General features: G+C 34.3%; 3 protein-coding genes, 1 long non-coding RNA gene and 1 pseudogene across 5 annotated transcripts; 2 read left to right on the forward strand and 3 right to left on the reverse strand.

The window, feature by feature from the left end:
- Positions 1-439: 439 nt before the first annotated feature.
- On the forward strand, positions 440-6,568 carry LOC120200202 (protein IQ-DOMAIN 31-like). Its single transcript, XM_039201100.1, has 10 exons — positions 440-639; positions 1,009-1,122; positions 1,928-2,227; positions 2,336-2,539; positions 3,100-3,180; positions 3,858-4,379; positions 4,533-4,966; positions 5,138-5,267; positions 5,355-5,964; positions 6,291-6,568. Exons 2-10 carry the CDS (start codon positions 1,039-1,041, stop codon positions 6,320-6,322), a joined length of 2,397 nt encoding a protein of 798 aa, XP_039057031.1. The 5' UTR covers positions 440-639; positions 1,009-1,038; the 3' UTR covers positions 6,323-6,568.
- A 4,969-nt stretch (positions 6,569-11,537) lies between these two features.
- LOC120200204 (vacuolar protein sorting-associated protein 29-like) lies at positions 11,538-15,852 on the forward strand. 2 transcript variants are annotated; one of them, XM_039201102.1, is made up of 4 exons: positions 11,538-11,632; positions 11,721-11,889; positions 14,927-15,064; positions 15,417-15,852. In XM_039201102.1, exons 2-4 carry the CDS (start codon positions 11,758-11,760, stop codon positions 15,720-15,722), a joined length of 576 nt encoding a protein of 191 aa, XP_039057033.1. In that variant the 5' UTR covers positions 11,538-11,632; positions 11,721-11,757; the 3' UTR covers positions 15,723-15,852. The 2 variants fall into 2 exon arrangements, with proteins under 2 accessions (XP_039057033.1, XP_039057034.1); XM_039201103.1 differs by having other exon boundaries at positions 11,569-11,632; positions 11,731-11,889.
- A 219-nt stretch (positions 15,853-16,071) lies between these two features.
- LOC120200203 (pectinesterase 3-like) lies at positions 16,072-16,838 on the reverse strand. The gene has a single exon (XM_039201101.1). The coding sequence runs from the start codon at positions 16,794-16,796 to the stop codon at positions 16,092-16,094; it is 705 nt and encodes a 234-aa protein (XP_039057032.1). The 5' UTR covers positions 16,797-16,838; the 3' UTR covers positions 16,072-16,091.
- A 447-nt stretch (positions 16,839-17,285) lies between these two features.
- LOC120200206 lies at positions 17,286-18,034 on the reverse strand. Its single transcript, XR_005523519.1, has 2 exons — positions 17,947-18,034; positions 17,286-17,401 (listed from the first exon to the last, which is right to left on the reverse strand). It is a non-coding gene; the product is annotated as an uncharacterized LOC120200206 (long non-coding RNA).
- A 1,387-nt stretch (positions 18,035-19,421) lies between these two features.
- On the reverse strand, positions 19,422-21,589 carry LOC120200205 (annotated as a pseudogene).
- Positions 21,590-26,723: the final 5,134 nt, after the last annotated feature.

The following is a 26,723-nucleotide window of genomic DNA, read 5'->3' on the forward strand; positions in this document are numbered from 1 at the left end:
ATTAAGTATTTTATTTTTTTTACTTAGATCACAAATGTTAAATATTCATTCGACCATTTATCAAAATATCAAATCAAACATCAAAGTCAAATTGAAAAAAGTGTAAGGTACTAAATTGAACATTATAATAAAATTCAGGTACCAAATTGTATATCATCCCCTTTCTAAAACTGAGTTGTTGCCAGTTTGTCCGTTCCCGAAGTAACTGCAATGTGGGACAGGCAGTCCAAATCTTAAAATCATCCCCAATGCCAACTCCTATCATCTACCTTTAATCCCAACGATCAAATCTCCACTGTCGGCTCCATCCGACGGCTCAAATCAACCTAGTGAAAAATCATTACACTGGAACAGCACGTACCAGATTACCCATCGTTATTTTTGGAACTTCACTCACTCTCAATACAAAACCAGTGCAAAACAAAAGCGAACCCAAAACAAATGAAAAATCTTCTAGTTTTGCTTATAAGCTTACTTTCTGTTATGCGCTAGCTTTATCATTGTCAAATTTGATTTACATTTTCTCTATTGTGTTTTTTTATTTGACTTTGAAGAAAGAAAAGGAAAAAAAATGATGTTTCGGTGTTTTTGAAAATCAGGAACTGTAGATTTGAACTTCGAAAGCATTGAATTTGCGAGGTAAGTACCAGATCTGGTGTAAATTATCTAGTTGTAAAATGCTTTCTTTGGTTTATTTTCATTTGGCGCCATATCACTTTACTTTTGATTTCATCTATCAGTAGATCGTAACTGTAACGGCTAATTACTTTAATTTCTTCATTTTTTATTGATAATTTGGCTTTGAAATTGTCAGATCAATGGATCCTTAGCTGATTCTAGTAATTTGCTTTGCCTTTTGTGTATAATTGTTTGTAGAAGTTTTATTTTACTGTAATTTGTTAAGCGCGACTTCTGTTTTCGTTTGACATTTTTAAATGATTCTTGAATTTATAGTTAATGTATTCTTAAGCTGTTACAGAATAGAATGATGTTGAAAGTCCATTACAGGTATTTGCAATTTCTTGTGCTCTTTGCGTTATGGGAAAATCACCAGGGAAATGGATTAAGACGGTGTTTTTTGGAAAGAAATCTTCCAGAACTAGTTATCATAAACGAAGAGAGGTAATATTTTTTTTTACTAAATATTACTAAAAACACATAAATATTTAGATCATGTGCATGAGAAACCGCTAATAATATACTATAATATCATATTTACTTTTGCAAAGATTATACGCAATAATAAATTACTTTTTGGAATGCTATGATATAAAAAGTGTTTCCTTTAAATCATTTGGCTATCAAGAGAATGTATTTTATATCAAAAAAGCTTGACAGATCTACTCAGGATTTCATTTATTGATGTTGTTATTGATATTACCCACTGTATTAAATAAATTGATTTATATCTCTTTCAACTACTGGTTTCATGTCAATAACTTGTGGCTTGTGGTTCTATCTTAGACTGAGAGGCAAGAGCTGCTTCTTAAACTGTGACAACCAATAATGCAAGCTCTGTGTTTCCACTTACCAATTTATTATGTCATAGTTTATCAATTGTTTTGGTTCTCTCTATAGCATATATCTGAATAATTTTCAGTTTATGGATGGTCCCTTTTTCATTTGGTTTATTTTTTATGGCTTACTTCCATTCACGAGAAAATTAACTAAATGTAAAGATTAACTGATTGAAGCATTAGCTGCCTGGAAATTTCTTAGGGAGCAGTTGTATTTAACATGGCTGTTTTGATGAGGCCTTCCTTATTATAAAAAAAAAACATGGCTGTTTTGATGCATTTATCTTGGGAATATATCATTTCTTTCCTGGAATCATCAATCATGAGATAAACATGATTTGGCATCTTTCTTCCCTCAATCCTAAAATATTAATGCATGCTCTGTTTTTCAATTGAACTGTTATTTGCAGAATGCCACTGCTGCCAATGCAAAGGAGGTATTGGTTGCGGTAAGGGCATCAGAAACTGATGTTTCCGTGGCTCCTTCCTTTTCTTCACAGCATCCATATGCTAATGAGAGGGATGAAAGGGAATTAGAAGTGGAACGCAATGAGGCTGCAAATATCTCTAATGATGACGGGATATCACTGTTAGTGATTCAAGGCATAAATTCTCCAAGTTCCACTCTCCAAGATTCACAATATGATCCAGAAAGGGTTAAGGAAGAACAAGCAGCAACCATTGTTCAGGCTGCTTTTAGGGGTTACCTGGTATTTTCTCTTTTTTTCCTGTGCAATTTTACTATCAATTTTGAAATAGTTTAGTAAGAACCTTTACTTGAGATTATCCTTCTACTAATATCAGTTAATTATGTGAAGGCACGCCGAGCGTTCGGGGCCCTCAAAGGCATTATAAGGCTGCAGGCACTTTTTCGTGGTCACTTGGTTAGAAGGCAAGCTATTACTACTTTGTGCTGTATGATGGGAATTGTCAAGCTACAAGCTCATGTTCGTGGAGTAATGGCCAGGCATTCTGATGGTGGCCTTGAAGTGCAGAAGAAACTCAATCAAATGAGCCTTCAGGTAATATTTTTGGGAATTTTATCATGGACCAAATACTATTCATGATTCATCTGGGAAATTTTTTAACTATATGCTCTCATCCTGGTTGCTAATATTGAAATTTATCATACTATCACCATCCCTTTCATTCAAATTTAATGAGAACCTGCTACTTTTCAACTTGACTTTTTATATATTAAATTTGGTATCCTTTGATGGTCCATATGTAAATTAATTGATTAGACCATCATGAGCCATATTTAGTGAGAATGGTTAAAAGAGATTTTTGGCCTGAGGTTTGAGCAGAACTTAAAACCGCGTACTTCGGGTATGATGGGTAGTCATTTATAATTTGAGTGGTGAAAATATTTTTGAAGTCAACTCTTGTCATTGCTTGTAATCTTTTTCTCCCAGTAATCACAACCTGCAGGATTTAGTAGCATATATGAATTTTTTAAGTACAGAACATGTTCTTTTGCTTTTGTCCTCATCCTTATCTCCCTGCACCAAATTTTGTATTTATTCAAGAAATAGAAGCTGGCCATTTTTGCTTTGTTAATTCTTATTTCATCGTTTGGCAGGAGAGCAATCCTGTGGTTTCTCTTGGAGTGAATATGTCTGCACGCATTGGAAAGTTGTCAGCAAATGCTTTTGTTCGTAAGGTATGGCTGGTATTGTTCTTTCATTTCTTATTTATGAAATAGAAAATATATAGAGTTTACTTAATATTGTGCCACATTTCTGGAGATGACTCCATGCATTGGCGGCTTTACCCTTATCTATATGCTTTTCTTTTTGGCCCGACCTTAAGATTGGCTTATCCATCATATCATGGTACTGTGCAAGAAGTAATTGCACATGATTTATTCAGGCAATCATTTTCATTTCCCAGGTTTTCAAATATTAATACTGCTTCTTGAATCAAATTGATCAGCAAAAATAGATGAAAGCTATTATTTTATTCTTGTTCAATGAAGATTATGGTAACTTTTCTTGCTAATACATACTCTCCCATTTCATTAATATTAGGTAGCCTCAAAAGTATCATCTAACGTTTCCTGGCAACCAAACGCAGATGTTTGGAACCTGATTGATAATTATATATCACTTGATTATGCATAGATATTTCTCATATCTTCAAGAAAATCTAAATCAGTGGCACAAAAATATTGCTTATAATCAAACCTGAAAATATTAGGTGCTAAGAGGCATATTGTTAGCTATCCTCTATCAGTAGACATGATTTCTTAAATTGGAATGTTTTTTAATTTGCCCCTTTCCTTGTACTTTCTTTTCTCTTTCACATTAGCCAAGTGACCATTGGGTTTTTCTTCTTTAGATTGTTGCTTTATCACTTCCTATAATGCCTCTGCTCCTTCATGTTGATGCTGGGGAACCTAATTCAGTCTGGAACTGGTTAGAGCGCTGGTCAGCATCCTGCTTCTGGAAACCAGTTCCTCAACCGAGAAAAGCCTCCAGCTCTAAGTTGCAGAGGAAACAGACTAATGGTCATGTTGACATTGATACAGGTCGACCAAAACTGAGTGTTCGCAGGATTCGTTCTGCAAATCTGGTTGGTACCTCTGTTCAAGCAACCTCTGAATTTGACAAGCCCAAGCGTAACCTGAGGAAAGTTTCCAGCAATCCCACTGAGTCGTCAGTGCAGGAAAACCCACAAAATGAGTTTGAAAAGGTTAAACGCGACCTGAGAAAGGTTCATAATCCTGTAGTAGAAAATTCAGTGCAGCCAGAGGTTGAATTTGAAAAGCCAAAGCCAAGTTCAGAGAAGGTCTCAAGCACTACTAACATAGATATTGTGGAACACAGCCTCAATAGTTTGGCTGAGAAGACAAACAAAGAGATGGCCTTGACGGTGCCAAAGCCAAGTTCAGAGAAGGTCTCAAGCACTACTAACATGCATATTGTGGAACAGAGCCTCAATGGTTTGGCTGAGAAGACAAACAAAGAGATGGCCTTGACGGTGAATAGTTTGGCTGAGAAGACAGACAAAGAGATGGCCTTGACGGTGAATAGTCCATCTGAGAAGATGAAGAATGATATGTCCGTGACAGTAACTAGCTCAACTGAGGAGATGAGAGAGACAACTTCAAGAAATAGCTCAGCTGAGAAGATGAACAAAGAGATGGCCTTGAAAATAAATAATTCGGCTGAAAATATGAAAAAAGAGACGGCCACGCCAGTAAATAGCTCAGCTGAGAAGATGAAGAAAGAGACGGCCTTGACAGTAAATAGCTCAGTTGAGAAGGTGAAGAAAGAGACGGCCTTGACAGTAAATAGCTCAGTTGAGAAGGTGAAGAAAGTGGCAGCCTTGACAATAAATAAAGCACCTGAGAAGATGAAGAAAGAGATGGCCATGACAGTAAACAGCTCAACAGAGAAGATGAGACAAGAGACAGATACAATAAATAACTCAGCTGAGAAGATGAAAGAGATGTCATTGACAGTAAATAGCTTAGCAGAGAAGGTGAAGAAAGAGATTGCCGTGAAAGTGAATGGCTCAGCTGAGAAGATGAAGGAGACGGCATTGACAGTAAATAACTCAGCAGAGAAGGTGAAGAAAGAGATTGCCGTGAAAGTGAATGGCTCAGCTGAGAAGATGAAAGAGACGGCATTGACAGTAAATAGCTCAGCAGAGAAGGTGAAGAAAGAGATTGCTGTGAAAGTGAATGGCTCAGCTGAGAAGGTGAAGAAAGAGATTGCTGTGAAAGTGAATGGCTCAGCTGAGAAGGTGAAGAAAGAGAGAGTTGTGAAAGTGAATGGCTCAGCTGAGAAGATGAAAGAGACGACATCGACTGTAAATAGCTCAGCAGAGAAGGTGAAGAAAGAGATTGCTGTGAAAGTGAATGGCTCAGCTGAGAAGGTGAAGAAAGAGAGAGCTGTGGAAGTGAATGGCTCAGCTGAGAAGATGAAAAAAGAGACAACTGTGACAGTTTCAAAATCAGTTGACATTGAAACTATGTCGTGGCCATTGGTGATGAATGAGACATCGGATATATTTCATGCGGATCCTGCTATTGTTGATTCAAAGCCTTCAATAGGTAAAACTGTTAAGGGTAATAAAACTTTCATGGGAAATGTGGAGCTGAAAAGGAAGGAAAACTCGATGAATAATGAGAATCAGAAGTCCAGCAGGAAAGCTTTTAATCCTGCAAACCGAGATCATACAGAAAATGGGCCACAAATCAGTCCTCCAGTGCCAAGCTACATGGCAGCAACTGAATCTGCCAAGGCTAAGCTGAGACTGCAAGATTCTCCCCGATCTGGTCAGGATGGTGGTGACAAAAATAATCTCACCCGTCACCAGTCTTTGCCATTTTCAGATAACGGTAAAAGCAGCTCACAGTCACCAAGGGGACAAAGGCTGGTTCATGCGGGGAAAGAAGGGAGCAAAAGCGACAGACCTTTGTCATCCAGAGACAGAAATGGTATGAAACGCTGATTATTGGTTAGATCTTTTCTGTTTTTTTTTTCTTGTAGCTTGTCTCAAGTTTGACACGTTCATCATACAACTTCCCTAAAGTCTATATGTTCATTTAATTAGTAGACATATCTCAGCAATGCCGGTTGGTTAACGGTTAATCCTTTCCTTCAGCCTCGTCCATGCAAAACGAATAAGCCTGGATATAAACGGTGTCTCTATAGCTTCTATAACATAAATAGCTAAAGAATTCTAGCCATTTCTTTTACCGAAAATGGTTTCCATCTCCCCATGCTAATAAATCCACTTGTTCGTTTTTGTTCGATCTTGCAGCAAAGGCGACTCAAGTAGAGTGGAGGAGATGATCTCGTTGAGATTTGAGGAATCAGCTCTAATAGGTCCAAAATTCATATGATTTGTGGTGTATAAAATTATCAGTACATGCTATGAAACTGAAACTGGGTCAATAAGAGGTGTGCATAGGTCAGGTGCCAATGAAAAAATCGGTATTTCTCGGTGTTTGCGAGTGTAAATCAATAGTTTTGAACTTTCGACATGGCCAAAAAACCATCATCATTGTTATAAAAGTTTCTTGTCGTTTGTTTGTTCTATGCTTGCCTTTCTACTGGTGTTGTATTGTTTCTATTCATAGTTATTGGCTACTTAGATGCGTATTAGAGTTTGTCCTAGAACATCAATAGTTATGTGTTTCTTGCTAACTAAGCTAACTGTTATTGGCATTGTTTTCGACACTTGCGGTAAACCAATCAAGTCTACTTGGGCAGGACAGAAATGATTCGGTTAGTTCTTAATCCTTCGGTCTCGAATATTTATACATTATGCCAATTTCGTTTAGTTATAAGGACCCTATCCTTATTTATTAAGGTTATTCTAAATGTATTTAGACAATTTACCAAGCATTTATCTGTTTTTCTTTGTATAGAAATGAAGGAATAATTAAGTTTTTAGATTTTGGTTAATTTCTTCTACTTGTCCATGAACTTTTTAGATTTTGAAGTTTCAGTCTTCATTTAAATAGAAACATTAACTTTTAAGTCTTTTATTAAGTCAAATCCTATTATTTGTCTTTATGTTGTAGTTAAATTTTAGGTTTAGTTCATGCTATATAATTTATCTTAAAACTATGTAATTTAATCATGTTATCTTTGTCATGATTTGAAAATTACATAAACTAGAATTGAATAAATTAAAGTGGAGATATTAAAATTATAACGTATTAGTGAAGAAAATTATTATTAGCGACAGAAGTAGCTAATATACCTAGGGCAACGGGTTAGGTTGAGTTAGGTTTTTCGTTGACCCGATCTGAAAAATACGTATCCTAGACTCGAATTCGATTTGACCCATAAATTATATATCCTCTATATGATTCCACCTGACCCAAAATGTAACACTCCCAACCCGGATACTAGTTTGAGTTATCACATTGACTTCTCAAAACATTTATTTTTACAAAATACCCAAGATTCAGTTTGATATTTCTAATAAAACCATTTACTTTCTATGATATAAAACATATGGTTTTACAAAACTGATCAGAGCGTATCTAATACAAATCTTTTAACTACATGCCAACTAGATTCTATATAACAAAATACATGTTATTTATTTAGGTTCTGATCTGACCTTCGGTAAGGAGAAATTAACATGTATCTTCTATCCGTATTCACATATTCTTTTTATTTCCCTCATACTAATCCTTGATCATCGATCTTTATAACATTTTCATAACTCTGATAGTCAACACTCTTTGCACAAATCTTATTCTTTGTAAAATTCTTGTTCGAATCACAATACATAACCATTTACAAATTCTACGACATCATCTTTAATCCTTTAACTCTAATACATTCATCATCACTTACCCTTATCAGTCATAAACATTTCTTCTAATCATATACACTCTTATTCATACACGTTATGATTCCCCTGTTTCAAATTCATAATCTTTGGCTTTATACATCTTATACGCTTGTCACTAATACACTTATTCTTGAACTCTTCTACTAATTCTCACTGCATCATTTGATCTTTTAACGGTCTTATGGTGACACTTGTTCACCATATTCTATATTATCCACTAAATAACAAAACGACTCCATATCACATTTCCGATTCAAAACAATGAAAACTTTCTATCATTATTCAGATATGATTTCAACTTTCTGAAATCAACCTTTAATCTTATAAGACACTTTCTGAGGTTTCCGCTCTTCATCCTGCCTGGCCAGGGCAGGTGAATTGCTATCACCATCAGATTTGTTGGCTATCGATTCACTTCGACAATTTCTACTATATCATACAAATCTTATTCTATTAGCAAGACAACATACTCCTTACTCTATCAGATCATAAATTTTCACTTTGAGTTGACATGTACACATTTTTAAACCTTATTTGACTTCGGTTTAAGCCTAGAATCGGCTAAACCTTAGCTCTGGTACCATTAAATGTAACACATTTATCATTACAACTCACATTTTATTGTTATCTTTTTGGTTAGCCCATGCACACTACTGAGAACTTAAGGTATGTGAGTACATAGAGGTTATGCACTATGCTATCACCACAGCTCGTATAATTCCCACTAGGGGTGCGTAGAATTTGTCCTGAAGAACCACTTAGATGTCCCGAAGGACCACATATAACACATATGTCCCGAAGGACCACTATGTCCCGAAGGACCGCGTAGACCCTCGAATCTTGGCATGCCAACTATACCTATAGCTCTCATAACACATGACATGGGCATTATCTTTTACCTCATTACACATTCACATATTCATATCACATAGTTCTTTCACATAGCTCTTTATCACATTTCATATGATCACATAGTCACGTAGTTTACTTTCACGTAGCATTTTTCCATGAAATTCATATTATTCATCCTTTTCACACATGGTCACGTCATATAGTTCTTTATCCCATTTCATATAGTTTACATAAACCTTTTTCTCATATGCATATAACATATTATTTCTTATCTTTTAACTTATATTACATATGCATGTAATCTTATGACTTATTATCAATATCTCATAGATCATTATCATACAACACATATCTCATAACATGTAATGCAACAAGGCATATTCACCTAGATCACAAACATAGAGAAGCAATTACATTTAAACATATGCATAGACTCGAATTTCTCTGAACATCATATCACTACCTGCTTATATCTGGGTACTCATATTACCTAATATCAGAATTAGACTTCTCGCAAGTCATAATTCCTTAACATAACTACACTTCATATCATGTACTCACCTGAGCACCAATAACACTACCAAGCTCTTTCTCTTTCTTGTGTATCTTACTCTGACGAACTATCCGAACTTTGTTTTCGATCGATGTCTACACAATCATGTATTAATACTTATCAGTATCCAATTGATATACTATAATCTATCAATTCTTAGACTGAAAGAAAGATTTATTCCATTTCCCATTGAAGTGCATCGGTACATTCTACAGTGTATCGATGCATCCCTTAACAGGTGCATCGATGCACTACCCATGCATCGGTACACAATTTACATATGTTTCCATTTTAATGGGTGTATCGATGCACTCCCTATGCATCGATGCACTCCTTGCATTCGATGTTTATTTCGTTGAGAGTGCATCGGTACCCATTGAATGTGTATCGATGCACACAGCCCAGAAATTACATTTTAGCACAAAAATCACTTCATTCTAACTCAATTATGCCATACTTCAACCCCTTTCATATCCTAAACTCAAACACACATATTTAAGCTCATTTGTACTCATTATCACATCTTAAATCTCCAAATCATATCCTATACATAGGCTTCAAGAATCATACTCAAATTTCATCATGTTCTAAATCCAATTTTAACATTTCATATCTCTTAAATAAACTACTGACAAGTCAAATTCTTCATTACAACTTTAAAAACCTCTTTCAAAAGTTCATTTCTAAACCCATAATAGAATTTCTCTTCTTATTCTCTTTACTTGATGATTTAAGTTCATATAAGCTTTCTTTAATCTTATATAACACTCAAATAATCAAAATCCACTTATAAATCCAAGAATTCAACACTAAAATCAAACTTACCTTTTAAACTTGAGATACGGGAAGGAGAAGAAGAGAGTAAGAAGAAGGCTTCCAGAATTCTCCCAAACCCACGTGTTTAACCCTTATTTAAAGGGAAAAAAATATCCTTTAAGCATAAAAGACCAAAATACCCCTTTAATTCATCCATTTATGCTATTTAATCCATCCTTAAAATTTTCTTACTTAAGTCCCTAAACTTTTAACTGGTTTCTAAATTGAGCACAAAATTTTCAAAAATCTCACTTTAGCCACTAGCCCTGATTTTGGGATATTACACAAAAAATATCTATCCTCTACCCTACTCCGGTCTGATTTTTTAGAGTATAAATCTGATTCAGTATAAAATAAGGACTTAATAAAAATATTATTTTTTAATAAAATTACATTATTATCTCTGAGTCGGGTCAGAATATTTTCACCCTCCACCAGGATTTGACTTGATCCGAATCGAATTTGATTTTTTTTTAAATTTTGACCCTATCATATCAGATTTAATCAGAATACGTATGCTTCAGATTAAATTATCATCCCTATATATATATATATATATATATGCTTTTCCACGGAGAAAGTGTTGCAATCTGTACTAGAGTTTGCTTAATTTATATCATTGTTGGTGTTGTTTTTTTGTTATTCCCTTTGCATTTTCTTTTATAATTTATGTTTTTTAATTTCATTTTAAGGCTTTGTTACTTGCTAGCTAAATAATCCAAATCCAAATCCAATGAGTGTTTATAAGCATTTGTAGGATCAAGCATATCAAATACGAGTTTCACTCTTAACACATTTACTAAAATTTTCAAAAAAAAATAGAAAGGGTATATTACACATTTAGTACATAAACTATAAGTTTTAGTCCATTTAGTACCTAAACTTTTAACTTTCTAAATCATACCTAACATTTAGTTTTCATTTTATTATAGTATACCTCCATTAAAAACTTAAAGCGTTTAGTACTTAAACTATCAATTTTGGTTTGTTTTAGTACTTGAACTTTCAATCTTTTCAAAATTTAACGTTAAATTTTGAACGAGATACTAAAATGAAACAAAAATTAAAGTTTTTAACATCATATACTAAAATGAAATAAAAACTAAACTTTAAGTATGATTTTGAAAAAATTAAAAGTTTAAATGCTAAAATGAATTAAAACTAATAATTTATATACTAAAAGTGTAATTTACCCAAATAAAATGATAGCGAATTGAGTGTATATATATATTGATTAAGCTAAAATGATTATAAAATAATATATATTTTAAATACTCTTAACCGTATCACAATAAACGTTCAATTATACTATTAAGTCATTAGTGCTTTAACTCATGACCTTTAGGAGTAAAAAAGATTTTTTTACCACTAACATAAATTAGTGCAAAAAAGAAAAAGAAATAATGGTGAAACTACTGGACCGGGCCGATCATACTGAACAAAATCGTGAATTAGTACGAGAGGGAAAGAAGAACAAAAAGAATCAAATTAAAGAGACTTGTTTATATTTTTCTCCTTTTTTGTGTACTTCTGGGTTTACTCCCAAAATTCCAACCCAAATCCTTCACTAGTAAATCCAAAATTCCATATTTTTTCCTTTTAATGTTTCCATTGTTGGGTTCCTTTTCATTTCAAATTTCTCTGAATTAATCGTGCAGTTATTGGTAGATATTAGAAGAAGAAGAAGAAGAGAAGATGGTCCTGGTTTTGGCTTTGGGGGATCTACATATACCTCATCGGGCGGCTGATCTCCCCCCGAAATTCAAGTCCATGCTGGTTCCCGGCAAGATCCAACACATCATTTGCACTGGCAATCTTTGCATCAAGGTATCCCATTTTTCTTTCCCTTTTCTGTTCGGTTGTTTTGTAGCTGAAATCTTAGTTAAATCTGGGTTTGATGTTTCTCAGCTGAGTCTAATTTGGGTTGTGTTGTAGCTGAAATCTTTTAGTTAAATCTTATGCCTAATTCAATCTGGCACTTTTGAGAAGTTTGAGCCGCAAGTTGGTGAATGTGTATTGTTTGCTACTTCATGCATTACAGCAGTACAGATAACATACACAAGATTTGTAACACCCCAACCCGTATCCGAACTCAGATACGAGTAAGTAGATATTACATTGACTTTTAAAACATAATTCATTACAAATAATAGTAAAATATTTGAACTTACGAAAAATACAATAATATACATATGATAATATAAGTTTACCAAAATATTCAGAGCATATACAACTTAACTCTTTAATTACATGCCAACATCCATTTTCATAACAAAATGGCCTATTGATTAAGTTGCTTCTGATCTGATAGTTGCAAGAGTAATGTTGTCCAGCTGTTTAACCTCGATCGTCTACTTTATCGGATCCTACGTGTGAAACACTCACACGCTAAGTCATCGACTTAGTGAGACAATATAATAATAATATCAATAAATATAAAGTAATTGTCAAAATGAGATGAGTTGCAATAATAAGATGTATGTAAACAATGCAATAATCAAAACCATGTTTCTTACACATATACTTATCAAATTCACATTCATAAGTTCGTCTTAGTAAGTTCATTAGCCCATGGTACCATACAGAGAAGCTAAGGTATGTGAGTATTGTGAGGTTGTGCATTATGTTGTCACCACAGCTCATATAATTGCACCTAAGTGCCACGTAGAATTGCACCGGAGTGTCGCGTAGAATTGCACCGTAGTGCCATATAATAATGTCCATAAGGACCACATATCATTCCTTAAAAATTATATACATATGCCAAGGATCAAGTATGTGTCTCACCAGACCTCACACATGTTCCAAAGAATACATATATGTCCCAAAGGACCACATATCATTCCTTAAGAATCATATACATATACCAAGGATCAAGTATGTGTCTCACCAGACCTCACACATGTTCCAGAGAATACATATATGTCCCGAAGGACCACATATCATTCCTTAAGAATCATATATATATACCAAGGATCAAATATGTGTCTCACCAGACCTCACACATGTTCCAAAGAATACATATATGTCCCGAAGGACCACATAGACCCTCTACCCTTGGCATGCCAACTATACCTATAGTTCTCATTTACATAACATGGGCTTTTACAATTTATCTAATTTATATCACGTAGACATATTATTTCCATACCTTTATCATATAACTCATATAACTTTTTCTTTCATATTCATGTCCCATAATGCATACGGTATGGATTCATGTCATATATCATCATATGAACTACGATCATGTATCAAAATATTGAATCTAGACTTATCACAAGTCTAGAACTGAATAAAATACATATTCATGCTATGCATATGCACTCACCTAAGTGCCACGTAGAATTGCACCGGAGTGTCGCGTAGAATTGCACCGTAGTGCCATATAATAATGTCCATAAGGACCACATATCATTCCTTAAGAATTATATACATATGCCAAGGATCAAGTATGTGTCTCACCAGACCTCACACATGTTCCAAAGAATACATATATGTCTCAAAGGACCACATATCATTCCTTAAGAATCATATACATATACCAAGGATCAAGTATGTGTCTCACCAGACCTCACACATGTTCCAAAGAATACATATATGTCCCGAAGGACCACATATCATTCCTTAAGAATCATATATATATACCAAGGATCAAATATGTGTCTCACCAGACCTCACACATGTTCCAAAGAATACATATATGTCCCGAAGGACCACATAGACCCTCTACCCTTGGCATGCCAACTATACCTATAGTTCTCATTTACATAACATGGGCTTTTACAATTTATCTAATTTATATCACGTAGACATATTATTTCCATACCTTTATCATATAACTCATATAACTTTTTCTTTCATATTCATGTCCCATAATGCATACGGTATGGATTCATGTCATATATCATCATATGAACTACGATCATGTATCAAAATATTGAATCTAGACTTATCACAAGTCTAGAACTGAATAAAATACATATTCATGCTATGCATATGCACTCACCTAGATTTCTTTGTCTTTCCCTCGATTGATCCTACTTGTCGATGGTTCCGGAACTCGATTAAGCTCAATATCTTAGTTTGGGTCTCACGTATGAAGAAGAAGAAAGAAGAAGAAAGAAGAAGAGAACTCTGTAAGCTTGTTTTTAATTTCCTATACTTCCACGTGGTTAATATAATACTAACCCCAAACAATTATATTGCTATAAAAAAGACCATTTTGTCCTTTTAATCTTTCTTCTTTATAATTCAATCCTACACAAAATAACTCAAATAAGTCATTGAACTTTTCCATCATTCTACTTTAAATCACCAAATGCTGAAACTTTACAAATTAATCACTAACCTGGCATGGAGGATGTTACAAGATTATTCTCCATTTATTCGTTCATGTTTATAGTTTGAATTTGGGAACACCAGCAGAGGGTATCATGTTCTACTGTGACACTGTCGGTAACCGATCATCGATAATTGTTTCATTCGATCGTTGTAATTTTCATCGAAATATTCTTGCTGCTGTTTGTCATTTGTTACCTTCATTTCATCACATGCAAAGAATGGCGTTCCCTTTCTCCTATCATGTTTGGTTTCAAATGCATTTAGGCCATCTCGAGTATGTTCGATTTTAAGTTTTTCCATATATTTGGAGGACAGTAACTCATACCTCCGAATATGTATAGGGCAGGTGTGTTACTTTTGAGAAGACAAAGAATCTGTGTAACATAGCATTAAGTGGTTATCATGTTTTGCTCTCCATTGGCAGAGTAGTAGAAAGTTAATGACTTACGTTGAAGCTGTCTTTCTCTTATTATCTTATTGTAATTACCACTGGCTAAGCGATTTCGGGCTGAAATTTCAGGAGGTTCAAGATTACTTGAAGACTCTCTGCCCTGACTTGCACATTACCATAGGTGAATACGATGAAGAAACAAGATATCCCGAGACCAAGACGCTAACTATCGGACAATTCAAGTTGGGATTGTGCCATGGTCATCAGGTAACTCCTGTACTTTGAATCGTTTTCTCTTCTTTGTGATGGTGTGTAACTGTGCACTTTAAATCGGTAATTAGGTTCCCATAGTTGTGGATTATATAAATTTTATAATGAAGCATTCATCTCCTGCTGTTGTGAAAAATATGTGAATTTATGCTAATGATGATGACCTATGTTATTCTGTCTCAAGAGTGAAGTTCGGATACGGGAATGTGTCCTGCACGAATATGCTGATTCTTTTTTCTAGTTTTCCCATGTATTTGAAGGATTCATGAAGGGCTATATCTCCGAATCTATGTTGATATGCACATTTCAGACAATACTAATCACTCTTAATGCTGCTTGATGCATCTAGGTTATTCCCTGGGGTGACCTAGACTCCTTAGCCATGCTACAGAGACAGCTGGATGTAGACATACTCGTGACGGGTCACACCCACCAGTTTACCGCATACAAACACGAAGGTGGGGTTGTTATAAACCCGGGATCTGCTACCGGCGCATATAGCAGTATCACTTATGATGTCAACCCAAGCTTTGTCCTGATGGATATCGACGGGCTACGTGTCGTGGTCTATGTCTATGAACTCATCGACGGAGAGGTTAAAGTCGACAAGATCGATTTTAAGAAGACAGCCACCACAACTCACTCTGCCCATTGAACATTTTAACAGGTTTGTTATCTGCTGCTGTCGACATGTTTATTCGCTCAAAAAGTTTGTCTTGCTGTCTACTGTTATGTCCTGTTTTTAGAAGCCATTTTGGAGACACAATCTCTAAACCTTCTTTCTCTTATTTACAGTTGAAGAAAATGAAAACAAAAGTTGAGTCGGGCTTTGAAATTGATTCGTTTTATTTTTGTCGGGGTTCGAGTTAATACTCAGTCGACTTCCAAAAATTGTTAACAGCAACGGTACCAGTTGAACTAATATTCAATTGACACCGTTAATTGAATTAATCCGATGCAAAATTTCTTTTTATTCGGCACTAATACGCTTGTAAAATGTATACAAGAACACCAATAAGGCATATCAGTGCATGGTGAGACCAAATTTGTGTACAAGAGTCTGCATATTGGCAACAATGGCCAAACTATTACTAACAGACTCTTTAAAGCGTCGAGCTCGAGATTTGACTTCATCACCGGCCGTCCATCCCATTTCTTCCAACCCGTCATTACATGTGTCCTGATCAGTCATTGCAGCACTGATCCAAGTTTGGATATCACTCATCTTCCCCTTGGTCAATCCCGGCTTAGCCTTCATTGCTGAAACTGAGTCATTGAGTTGACTTAAGGCGTCATCGAACAGGGTCAAGCAGTCTTTTAAAGCCGGATGTGAGTGGAGATCGTTGAGGGACTTGAACGAAGAAGCGAGATCCGAGAGATGGGTGATGGAGACTCGGAGAGAGAGGTCGAGGAAGGCTTCAGGGTCGGGGTTTTTGGAGGCGTTGAGAGGAGATAGAGTGGTGAAACACGACACAGGGTATCGAGTAACATTGCAGATGGTCTTGACTGACTCAACTGAGCCGGTGGGGTCTCTGTCATTGATGTGTTTTTCCAGCATCAGAGCAGTAATGACTAAGGCGATGACCAGAGTGAGGAGGAGAATCGCAGAGACGATGATGATGGTGGCAGCTGAGGCACGCCTTCGGGCGACTTTCGGTTGAGGCTTTTGACCTTCGAGGTGGCTTTGGCTTATTTTGTCATACCCATTGAAGGGGTTAACGGAAGCCATTGTTGAGTTTCTTGTGCTGAATCTTTGAAGAAGCTGAACGAGTTTTATTGAAGCAAAGCCGGTGGATTAGATGATTACAGCCGAAGTTTTGTGATTTTTTAATTGTCATTGAACGCGGATTTTAAATCCAGCAGGCAGCAGCTGTGGGTAGAGCTCAGTATTCGGGTCAAAATTTGAATTTAACTCGAATAATTCGAATCGAATAACTCAAAATTTTAAAAAAAAAGTCGGTTGTCTTCAGTCACCGAAAATCCATCGACTCAAACTGTTCTTATTGACAAAAGGATTCTGATAATCAGATTCAAAAAGCCATATAATAAAATGGAAATTAAACAAAATTCAATACACACAGACAAGACTCTAGATCATGGAAAACTAGCTTTAGATGAGATTGCCCTACCGTGACTAGCAGCAAAAGGAACAAGAGCTCTGTTACTTAATCTTCATCTTCTTCGTCTCCATCTCTGCCGGCGGCCCTCTGATTCCTTCTCTTCACTCTTCCTGGGCATCCACCACCAAACGGACTCGTGAGAGAGAAATCAATGTGCTTCTGCGAATCTACCCTCACCATAAGTGAAGGAATGTTGACTACCTGCCTTCCAACCCTGCACGAGATGAGTATTGATCAGCCAATGGAAGTTATGATGCAGTAAAACAAAATTAGCTGACCCTATTCCCATATGTAATGGGATAATGGGGAGGTAGGACCACGACCACAAGGTTAAGAGCCTCGCGCTCTACCAACTGAGCTGGACGAGCAATTCATGATGCAGTAAAACAAACATATCCGGAAAGATTCGAACAGAAATAGAATCGAATAAACTAACATAAATAGATTACTCACACATGGAATAAAAACAAAAATGGTTGTGCTGGTATAACAAAGGAATCAAACAGAAGCAAAATGGTTCCAATGTTGAAAACCAAAGAGCTAAGTTCGTTAAACTCGGTGCGTGAGCGTGTTGCAAGATGTGATGTGTTTTACGGGCTTCCTATATCTAACGATCTAATAAATAAACTATATTTAACTACTAAATCATGTTCTTTTATGATGATCATTGATCAACGCATCAGAAACATAACAGTAGGAAACTCGAGATCAATAAATCATCATTTGAAACTGGCATCACAAAAAGTTGATTATGCTCACCTGACATGCCTTTGCCTGATGAGCACTCAGGCATGGTGGATGGGTTTGGCCATACCAGACTTAAACACGGGAGTCTGGAGGCGACACTAGGAAATTCTCAACAGTAGCGTCTTTTTTTAACCGTATATTAAGGCTGCCGTACGTTTTCCCAACTATTTTAGGTTAATTGAAATGTTTATTTTAAGAATGATTTTTATATTTCATTTATTGTTTTTATCAAATTCAATAAAAATTGATTTTTATAAAATGCATGTATTTAAACAGTGATTTCCTATTTGAATATATATATATATATATATATTTAAAATTATTAAAAATACTTATATTTTAAACTTATCAACTTTTTGTATTTTAATCAATCACGTTGGGTGTTAATCGTAGGAAGGAAAGTTGTTATTCTTGGAGGATTTAAGTTCGAGTTGTCGTATTTGTAAAATATGTATTATTAATAGACTAAGGCTTTGTTTGGGAATGTTTCTCCAAATGAGTTTTTCTAATACAAAAGCACTGTTTTTCCAGTTTGATGGTTTGAGTCAATAATCACGTTTCAAACGTGAATTTTTCACTGTAAACGAGTTGTTTCAGAATTTTTTTGTGCTTCAACGAAGTTTTAGGCCAAAAACACTTTTATAAAGATTTTCAAACGACCCCTAATAAAATTTCTGAACAAATTTTATCTTATAACAGTCATAGATTATTCATAATAATAATAATAATTATTATAATATTAATAAATTGAATTAGTGTTTAATTGATTCATGACATTAAATTTATACATGTAGAAATGAGCATGGACCAAATTTTTGATCGATCTGATCCATATCTAAATATTTTAACCCTCCACCTGACTTAAAATGTAACTCAATTTCTTGAGGGAAAAAAAGCCGCAGTTAGACGTTTTTACCAAATGTTAAAGGGGTCAAATTTTACCAAATTGATGTTTTTAGAGCTAAAGTTTAAGAGTCGACGAATCACGTTGTTAATGTAACCATTCAGATGACTATTTTATCACTTATTGATAAGTTCAGTGACTAAAAATAAAATTCATTCAAACTTTAGTGATCGTGAATAAAGTTCACTTTTACCGATTACAATTTAGGATAAATCACAAATTTAGTATCTAAATTATCAATTTTAATCTGTTTTAATATCTAGACTTTCAATTTTTTTCAAAATTATAACTAACGTTCAGTTTTTATTTTATTTTCATACCTACTATTTAAAACTTAACGGTTTAGTATCTAAAATATTAGTTTTAGCCCGTTTTAGTATCTAAACTTTCAATTTTTTTCAAAATTTAATGTTAAATTTTGAAAGAATGTACTAAATGAAACAAAAACTAAAGTTTTTAACGAAAGAATACAAAAATTTTGAAAAAAAAATGAAAACTTAGGTATTAAAACGGACCAAACTAATAGTTTATAAAATTAAATAAAATTCATCCAATGCAAATGAATAGCATGCTACTGATTCATTCATTTCGACCATTAAAAGCAATGAAGAAGCTTTTCAAAGGGCTGTCATCCTAGTTTTAAACTAAAAGCAAAAGGTTTCGAATTTTTGCACTGAAATTTACAACCTGGCTTGGGTTTTCTCTCATCAAAGTTCTGTCACTCATTCCTAATGGCTGGTTGCTCCCCAAGAAGTTTAGAAGGCCATGAATCTGCTGGGGTCGGATATCGAGCATGTGGTTTGCTGACAACGGAGTTCGGTTTAGTGGCAGGTCGTGTTTCCGAATCGAGCATAGGATAAGTCTGGATGTCGGGATGAAGGGGAACAACAAGGATAGCCGGTGGTTGTTGCAGAGCAGGATCGACAGCAGGAAAACCAGGATGGTCTCCATGAAAGTGTGAAGGCAATTGGGTTTGCTGGAAGTCGGGATGAGGCTCGTTCAGGTCGGGTTTCGATTGAGCCACCTTCATCCCTATCTCACTTTGCAGCTCCCGGATTTGAGTTTCAAGGGTGGAATTCTCCTCCTTCAGTTCACTCGTCTCGATGTTCACCTGTCAATATTTCAGACATATTCTCAAAACATGGATACAAGGATATTCAGAAAAATTATAAGTCAATATCAGGAGTCTTACATAGTGAGATTCGGATAACAAAGAGGTGTTTTCCTTTTGGAGGGACTCTATTTGACTGAATAAGTCCTTTAATAGTCGAGTTGCTTCGCACAGAATAGAGGCCTTCCCATTGTTTGGTTGATTCGGATCTGCAAAAAAAACAACCCAAAGTTAGATATACCATAAGCTTCAAACACCAACAAGAACCGATTTTACAAACCGAAGCCTATGCCAATCATCTACAAGAATCATTTCTAAAATACCGACTTACCGAGAGCATTAGCGAGGTCAACGAAGAGGTCGTTCAAATGCTCACGCTTGAGCTTCTCCCTCTCGGCCTTGTGAATCCTTTGGGAACCTTTCCGACCTTTCCCTTGCTCTTTGGAGCACAAGACCTGCATCACAAAAACAGTTTTCAGACGAGCCAAACTCACCGCGTATCTTCATTGCCTCCATAACACATGTTAGCTAAAATCCCATTCCATGTAACCATGTTACCAATGCTCAGATTCGAGCGTAACGAATACTACTTCAACACAAGTATATTCAATACCCCTGTATCCATGGTGGATGAGATGCCTAGTATCCGTCGCGGATACTTCAAGGAACGAAGAATTACCGAAGTTCAGCTATCCAAAAGGCTTGAAACTAAACAAACATTGATAACCACCGCCAACAACAGGAAAATCATGATGGATTACATTGCTCCATAATCTTTAAAACCTAAGCCTACTCGGTCACAATCTATGTTACTCGAGCTCGCCAATTCGGCTAGGAGTATCGGAATATATGCATCCGACACACGGTACTTCAGAGCAAACATAAGCCATGGAATGGATTCAGACACAAACCATAAAAATCACAGAACAAACTAACTAACTAGGGTTGGTTCCTAAGATGTTCAAAGGCAACTAACCTGCCAACAGATGTATTCTCGGCTGCATTTGTCGGCTCAACCAATGGAGCTGGAGACTCAGAACCCATGTTTCACCGGTAAGTTCAAAAACCACCAAAAATTTACCTACAACAAGAAAATAAACAATTCAAAGTTGATTCATGAAACTAAATCAATAAATCGGGTTCCAAACTTGGAAGATTGAAACGAAATTGTGGGGTATTACTTTGTAATTTAATGCAAGCTGACTTTGCACGATTCTCAAATCAAACAACACGAATCAAACACAAAAAAGGGTTTCCCAGATTATCACTACAACAATAAATAAATAAAACCCAGAAATACAATCTAATATACAATTTTTGGATAATACAAGCAAATAAGATGCATACAGAAAAAGGGTAACTTTAAAAATCATAAAACAATTCATCTCAGTGAATCAAAAAACCCATTTCAAGATCATGTGTTAGAGACCCAAAGACACGACGTATAACTGAGAAGACAAAGATGGTGGAATAACCTTTGAAGAATAAAAAAGAAAGCAGGTTTAATAGTACGACTGGGGAGGAAGAAAGGAAAAATGAAAGCTTTTTTTTTAGTTGTTGTAGAAGTGTATTTTTTAGGGAGAGAAAGAGCGTGGAGGGAGAAAATGGTACACAGGGAGGCGCGTGGCTAGGAACCGGTGAATGATGAATGGAGACAAGACACGTGGACTCAACGCGTGCCGTCACTTTTTCATTTTCGTTGGGTTTCTTCTTGGTTTGTGCACTTTTGCTTATTGCATATGCCTCACGGCTCGCATAATTTATGTGAAATCTATCTTGCATAATTTATTTATTTATTTTAATTTTTAATTTTATTTTGGAAACAATACATCATAGGTCCTTGTACTTTTGGGAAAAAAATCAATCTGACTCTTGTATTATTTTTTTCTCAATGTGATCTTCTAACTTATAACAAACCCAACATGACCTTTTGACCAACATTTGTCGTTTACTATTATAGTATCAGCGTGCTAGTTCATGGTGTTGGTGTGGCAGTTCATATGTCATATTTGATTTGTCAATTTAGTTCACATGCCATATAATTCGCCACATTAATATACCACTCTAGACTGTCACGTTAACACCATGAAATGTCACTTCAGCACTTTAACAGTCAATGACAAAAAAATATTGATTAAAGAGTCACATTAGGTTTATTTTCTTAGTTGGAGGATCATGTTGAGAGAAAAATTAATATGACGATCGTATCAAAAAAAAATTCGAAATACAAGTACCTTCGATGCCTTTTTTTCCTTTAATTTTTATTTTTAATTTAAAATATTCATGATTTTATGTATTCGAATGTGTGTGGGTAACTATGTAGAGGCGCGTGGTTGGCATGAGATCGCATAGCATTGCAAACGTGGCGGGGGAGTCGAATTGAGCCCGAAGACTACGTCACCTCAAGCGTTGGTTAGTTTCACCAATGGCGTGTGTTATCCACGTGCGTAGACAAAATGGAATTATACAGCTCCTATTGCCAGTAAATAGGGTTCGGACAAAAGGATTGAATTATTCGTTTAATTTGTTTGAATTAAATATTAAATATATTACGTATTAATGTCTGATTAGTTAAAAAGTCACGTCAGGTTTTATCAAGAAAAATAAATAAATTCATTAACGACAAAAATATTATGTATAAAATTAAGAGAAAAACATATTAAAGAATCAAATATAATTTATTTATCAAAAAGATAATTAACCTTATAAATAATAAGGACAAAAATTAATCCCCAATCATTGAGGTGATCGAGCATTTGAGCTATATGCCTATACATATTATATATTAAAATTATAAAAATAATAATATTTAATAAATCGACGTAAGCCTTTTCCAACTTTAAAACATGATCAATTTAGTATTTTCATTTTATTATCATAATTTTTATATAATATAAAATTTATAATATAGAAGAAACTTATAAAACGAACCAAATTTTGTTCAATTTTTTTTTAAAAAATACATACATTTTATTCTTATTATTTACATAACAAATGGAATTCAAAATTTTAAATTCTTATTCCCAAATATAACATTAAAAGTTTAAAATCTCAAAATTAAAATTATTTATATTGTTCTGGTTACTGCGGACAATAAAAACTAGGGACTAATGTGAAAAAAGTAGGCAAACCCAAGGGCTAAACGAATCTTTATCCCAAAAAGGGCAAAATGGAGGGACCAAAGATAAACCCCTAACTAGAGATGGCAACGAGTACAATTTCGTAGATTCCGTACCGTACTCGTTCCAAGTGTGATGGGGATGGGGATGGAGATAACTTTAGTGGGTAGTGGGCGGGAGTGGATTTAAAAAGTGATACTCGTCGCGGGTAGTGGGTGGGGATGGGTTTGAGACCTTACCCGCCCTGCATCCGCCCACCCCACATCCGCCCGCCCTACATCTGCCCGCCCACTAAATACCCATTAAATTTTGGATCATTATGAATTTAGGTATTATTTTAGAGACTAATTTATAAATCTTAATATTGTATAATATATAACTTATAATTTAACCAAATATTATGTATAATTTTAGAGAGTAATATTATACTTCTTAATGGACGTGTTTGTTTTATGTTTGTTGCTTATGTATAACTTAAGGTTGTTGTCAGGCGGGTCTAGCCAGATACGTCTCCAGTTGGGTAGTGGATGTGGGCATGGATTTGCGAATGTACCAAAATTATTAAGGGAATAAGAGAGGGGTATCCCACCCGACCCGTCTGTTTACCATCCCACCCCTAACCATGAATTATTAAGGGATCTAATGGGGCCTAATAGGTTAGAAAAGTGGAATTGAGGAAACCTTATGGACCAAAATTAAAAGAATTTGTTGATTTTTATCACCCTTACCCACTAGCTTGGGTCTGTTAGGATACATATAGCTCAAGATTGTCTAATCATGCCACTTTAGTAGATTTTGATAAGGACCTTATGTGAAAAGTAATTTTATTGAAATTTATAAAAATTACACTCGCGACCACTTTAATTATGGAGATCTTTTATACTCATCACCGATCTTTTAATTTTATCTATCATATCTCTTAACTATTTAAATAATACTAATCAAACTACCGATCGTTAACAATTTAACATTTAATGAAAAATATGACATGGTAGTTAAAAGATTCGTGTAGCTATACACTGATCCATGTTACTTACACTTTATATTAGTTTGGTCATAATTTTAATTTAATTCAATCATTTCATATGATAACACGTGTCACTTGTGAAAGGAGTCACGACACATTTTATTTTCTGATTAGAAGAAGTTTATTTTAATTCAATAAGGATCAAGTTGAATAAAGTTATCAAGTTTAGGGAGTAAAAGTTAGTTTGTCCCTTTGTAACGACTGCAACAAATGGGGGTGTTAAGCCTAAGGTGTTCATTTTTCGGTTTTAACCGAATTAATCGACCAAACCGAATTAGTTCGGTTAATTCGGTCGGTCACCAAATTAGTTCGATCGGGAAACGGTTAATAAATTTGTTAGAATTCGGTTAAAGGTTAATTTGGTTCGAAATCGGTTAATTAACCAAATTAACCGTTTAAATATTAAATATATTATATATAACATATGGGCTCAACTCAAACAATTTAAAACCCAATTAATAATTTAAGATCTAATAACTTTTAAACCTAAATCAATATTAATTAATTAAAAAATCCATATAAAATTTGTATTTTATAATTATATATCATTTAAATTAATGGTAAATTATTTTTTTGAATTAAAAATATTCAATTTTTATATAAATTAGTAAATTTTAAAAAAAAATCAGTTAATTCGAAAATTAACCGAATTAACCGAAATTTATTCGATTCAGTTAATATTTTCAAAAAAAAAGTTTGATTCGGTTAACGGTTAAAAAAAAAGTTCATTAATTATAATTCAGTTCGGCCGGCCACCGTTTATCTGAATGAACACCCCCTAATTAAGCCCACGTGCACCAATTGTGTACGAACCAGACACTAATCCAAAACATGTGCCTCTATTAATTGGATTCAACAATTTACATCTTACCCTCGTAACTATTTTATTACCATACCTATCCAATTTTAAGTAAATTAAAAGAATATACGATACATTTTTAATATAGAAATATTAAATACATATTAACAAAAGTATAGAACAAAATTTTACATGCATAACAATAAAAGAAATAGAAATTATTTATAGGGATAGTCATGGACCGGATCGAGTCAACTTTTTTGTTAACTCAAATCAGGTTCGAGTATTTTACATTTTTTCTTATTATTTGTAATATGACTCTACATAAAAATATAAAAAATCAAACCATCGATATTATTAGTTTACAATTTTTTTTATTTAACCATCGATATCTAGCCTATTGGTTGACTATTCTATATTAAATATTACATTTTGGGATTGAACCTTGTAATTCAATTTGCTCTGTTCGTAAATAACAGGATTTGAACTCTTAATCTTACTTACAAAATCTAGTATTAGTACCTCACACCACCCGACCAACTAATTATTAGTTACAACTTTTCTACTAAATGTAGGGCCCCTCAAAAATACCCACCACCTATCTCTATGGTGTCAACTAATATATGTACGTATCGGGACGGACGTAAGATTTTAAATTAGAGGATAAATATGAACATATAAAATTTTAAGGAGTGAATTTGAACTTGTAAATGTTTGAGGAGTAAAAACAAATTTTCAATAGAAAATATCTAAAATGTACGATAATTTTAAAAATTAAGAGCGAGTGATTCTCCCCACCCTCCCCTCGATCCTTCCTATGTAGTTTTAATACAATTTGATTAAATAGTGTTAGTAGTTTTTTAATTTGAAATTTGAGTTTGAGTCAGGTTAATTTTTTATAAGATAAAATAAAGTTAGATTGAGTTCGTATTTAAGATGAAAATATATAATTTGATCTAAAGGGTTTAAAATAGAGTAACCACCTCTTGTATGTTTATGAATAACTCTAATAATATTATTTTTATATTTTTAATTAGATTTTTATTTTATCGAATAAAAATAAAATTTATATTTGATATATATGTCGAATTGAGTCAAATCGAGTACATATTGTTACCTAAAACCCGAGTTTGATTTTGGATCAAGTAAAACTTCTTTAAACTCAAATTGAATCAAATTTTGAATAAAAATTTATTTTTTAAGTTAAATAATCCAGATATACTAAATACTAGATCAGATTCAAGTAAAAGTGAGGAAGTTTAATGAATAACAACTTAATTTAAGGTTAAAGAACGACACAAAATGAGGGTAACTTAAAATATGATAAAAAAATAGGCTTAATTCAAAAGTAAGTGTCTAAACTATACTTAAAATTGGCTTTTGGTGCATAAATAATTTTTCGTTAAAAATACGTGCCAAATATTTTTTCTGTTACATATTTAGGTGACCGACGTTAAAATTTTTTTTAAGTGACACATGTCATATTTATATTTTTTTCTAATTTTTAAAATAAAATATTTAAAAAATATATGAACATTCGTGACATGTGTCACTTAACTTTTTTTACAACGGTATACACCTAAAAGTGTAATAGAGAAAACAGTGACAAAGCCACATATATTTGAGAGTGGGTACGTGCCCACCCAAAAATCTGAATTTTGTTCGGTTAGTTTCTTAATTTATTGAAGGTGCACACCCTAAAATGTTTTTGTGCCCACCCTGAAATTTTAATTGTGTCCACATACTCAAAACTTTGTCTTGCTAGCATATATGTGTCCAGCCTAAAAAATATTTCTGGATCTATCACTGAGATAAAACATTATGCACTT

This window comes from Hibiscus syriacus, unplaced genomic scaffold (assembly GCF_006381635.1).
Source record: "Hibiscus syriacus cultivar Baekdansim isolate YM2019G1 unplaced genomic scaffold, ASM638163v2 tig00005929_pilon, whole genome shotgun sequence".
Lineage (NCBI taxonomy): Eukaryota > Viridiplantae > Streptophyta > Magnoliopsida > Malvales > Malvaceae > Hibiscus > Hibiscus syriacus.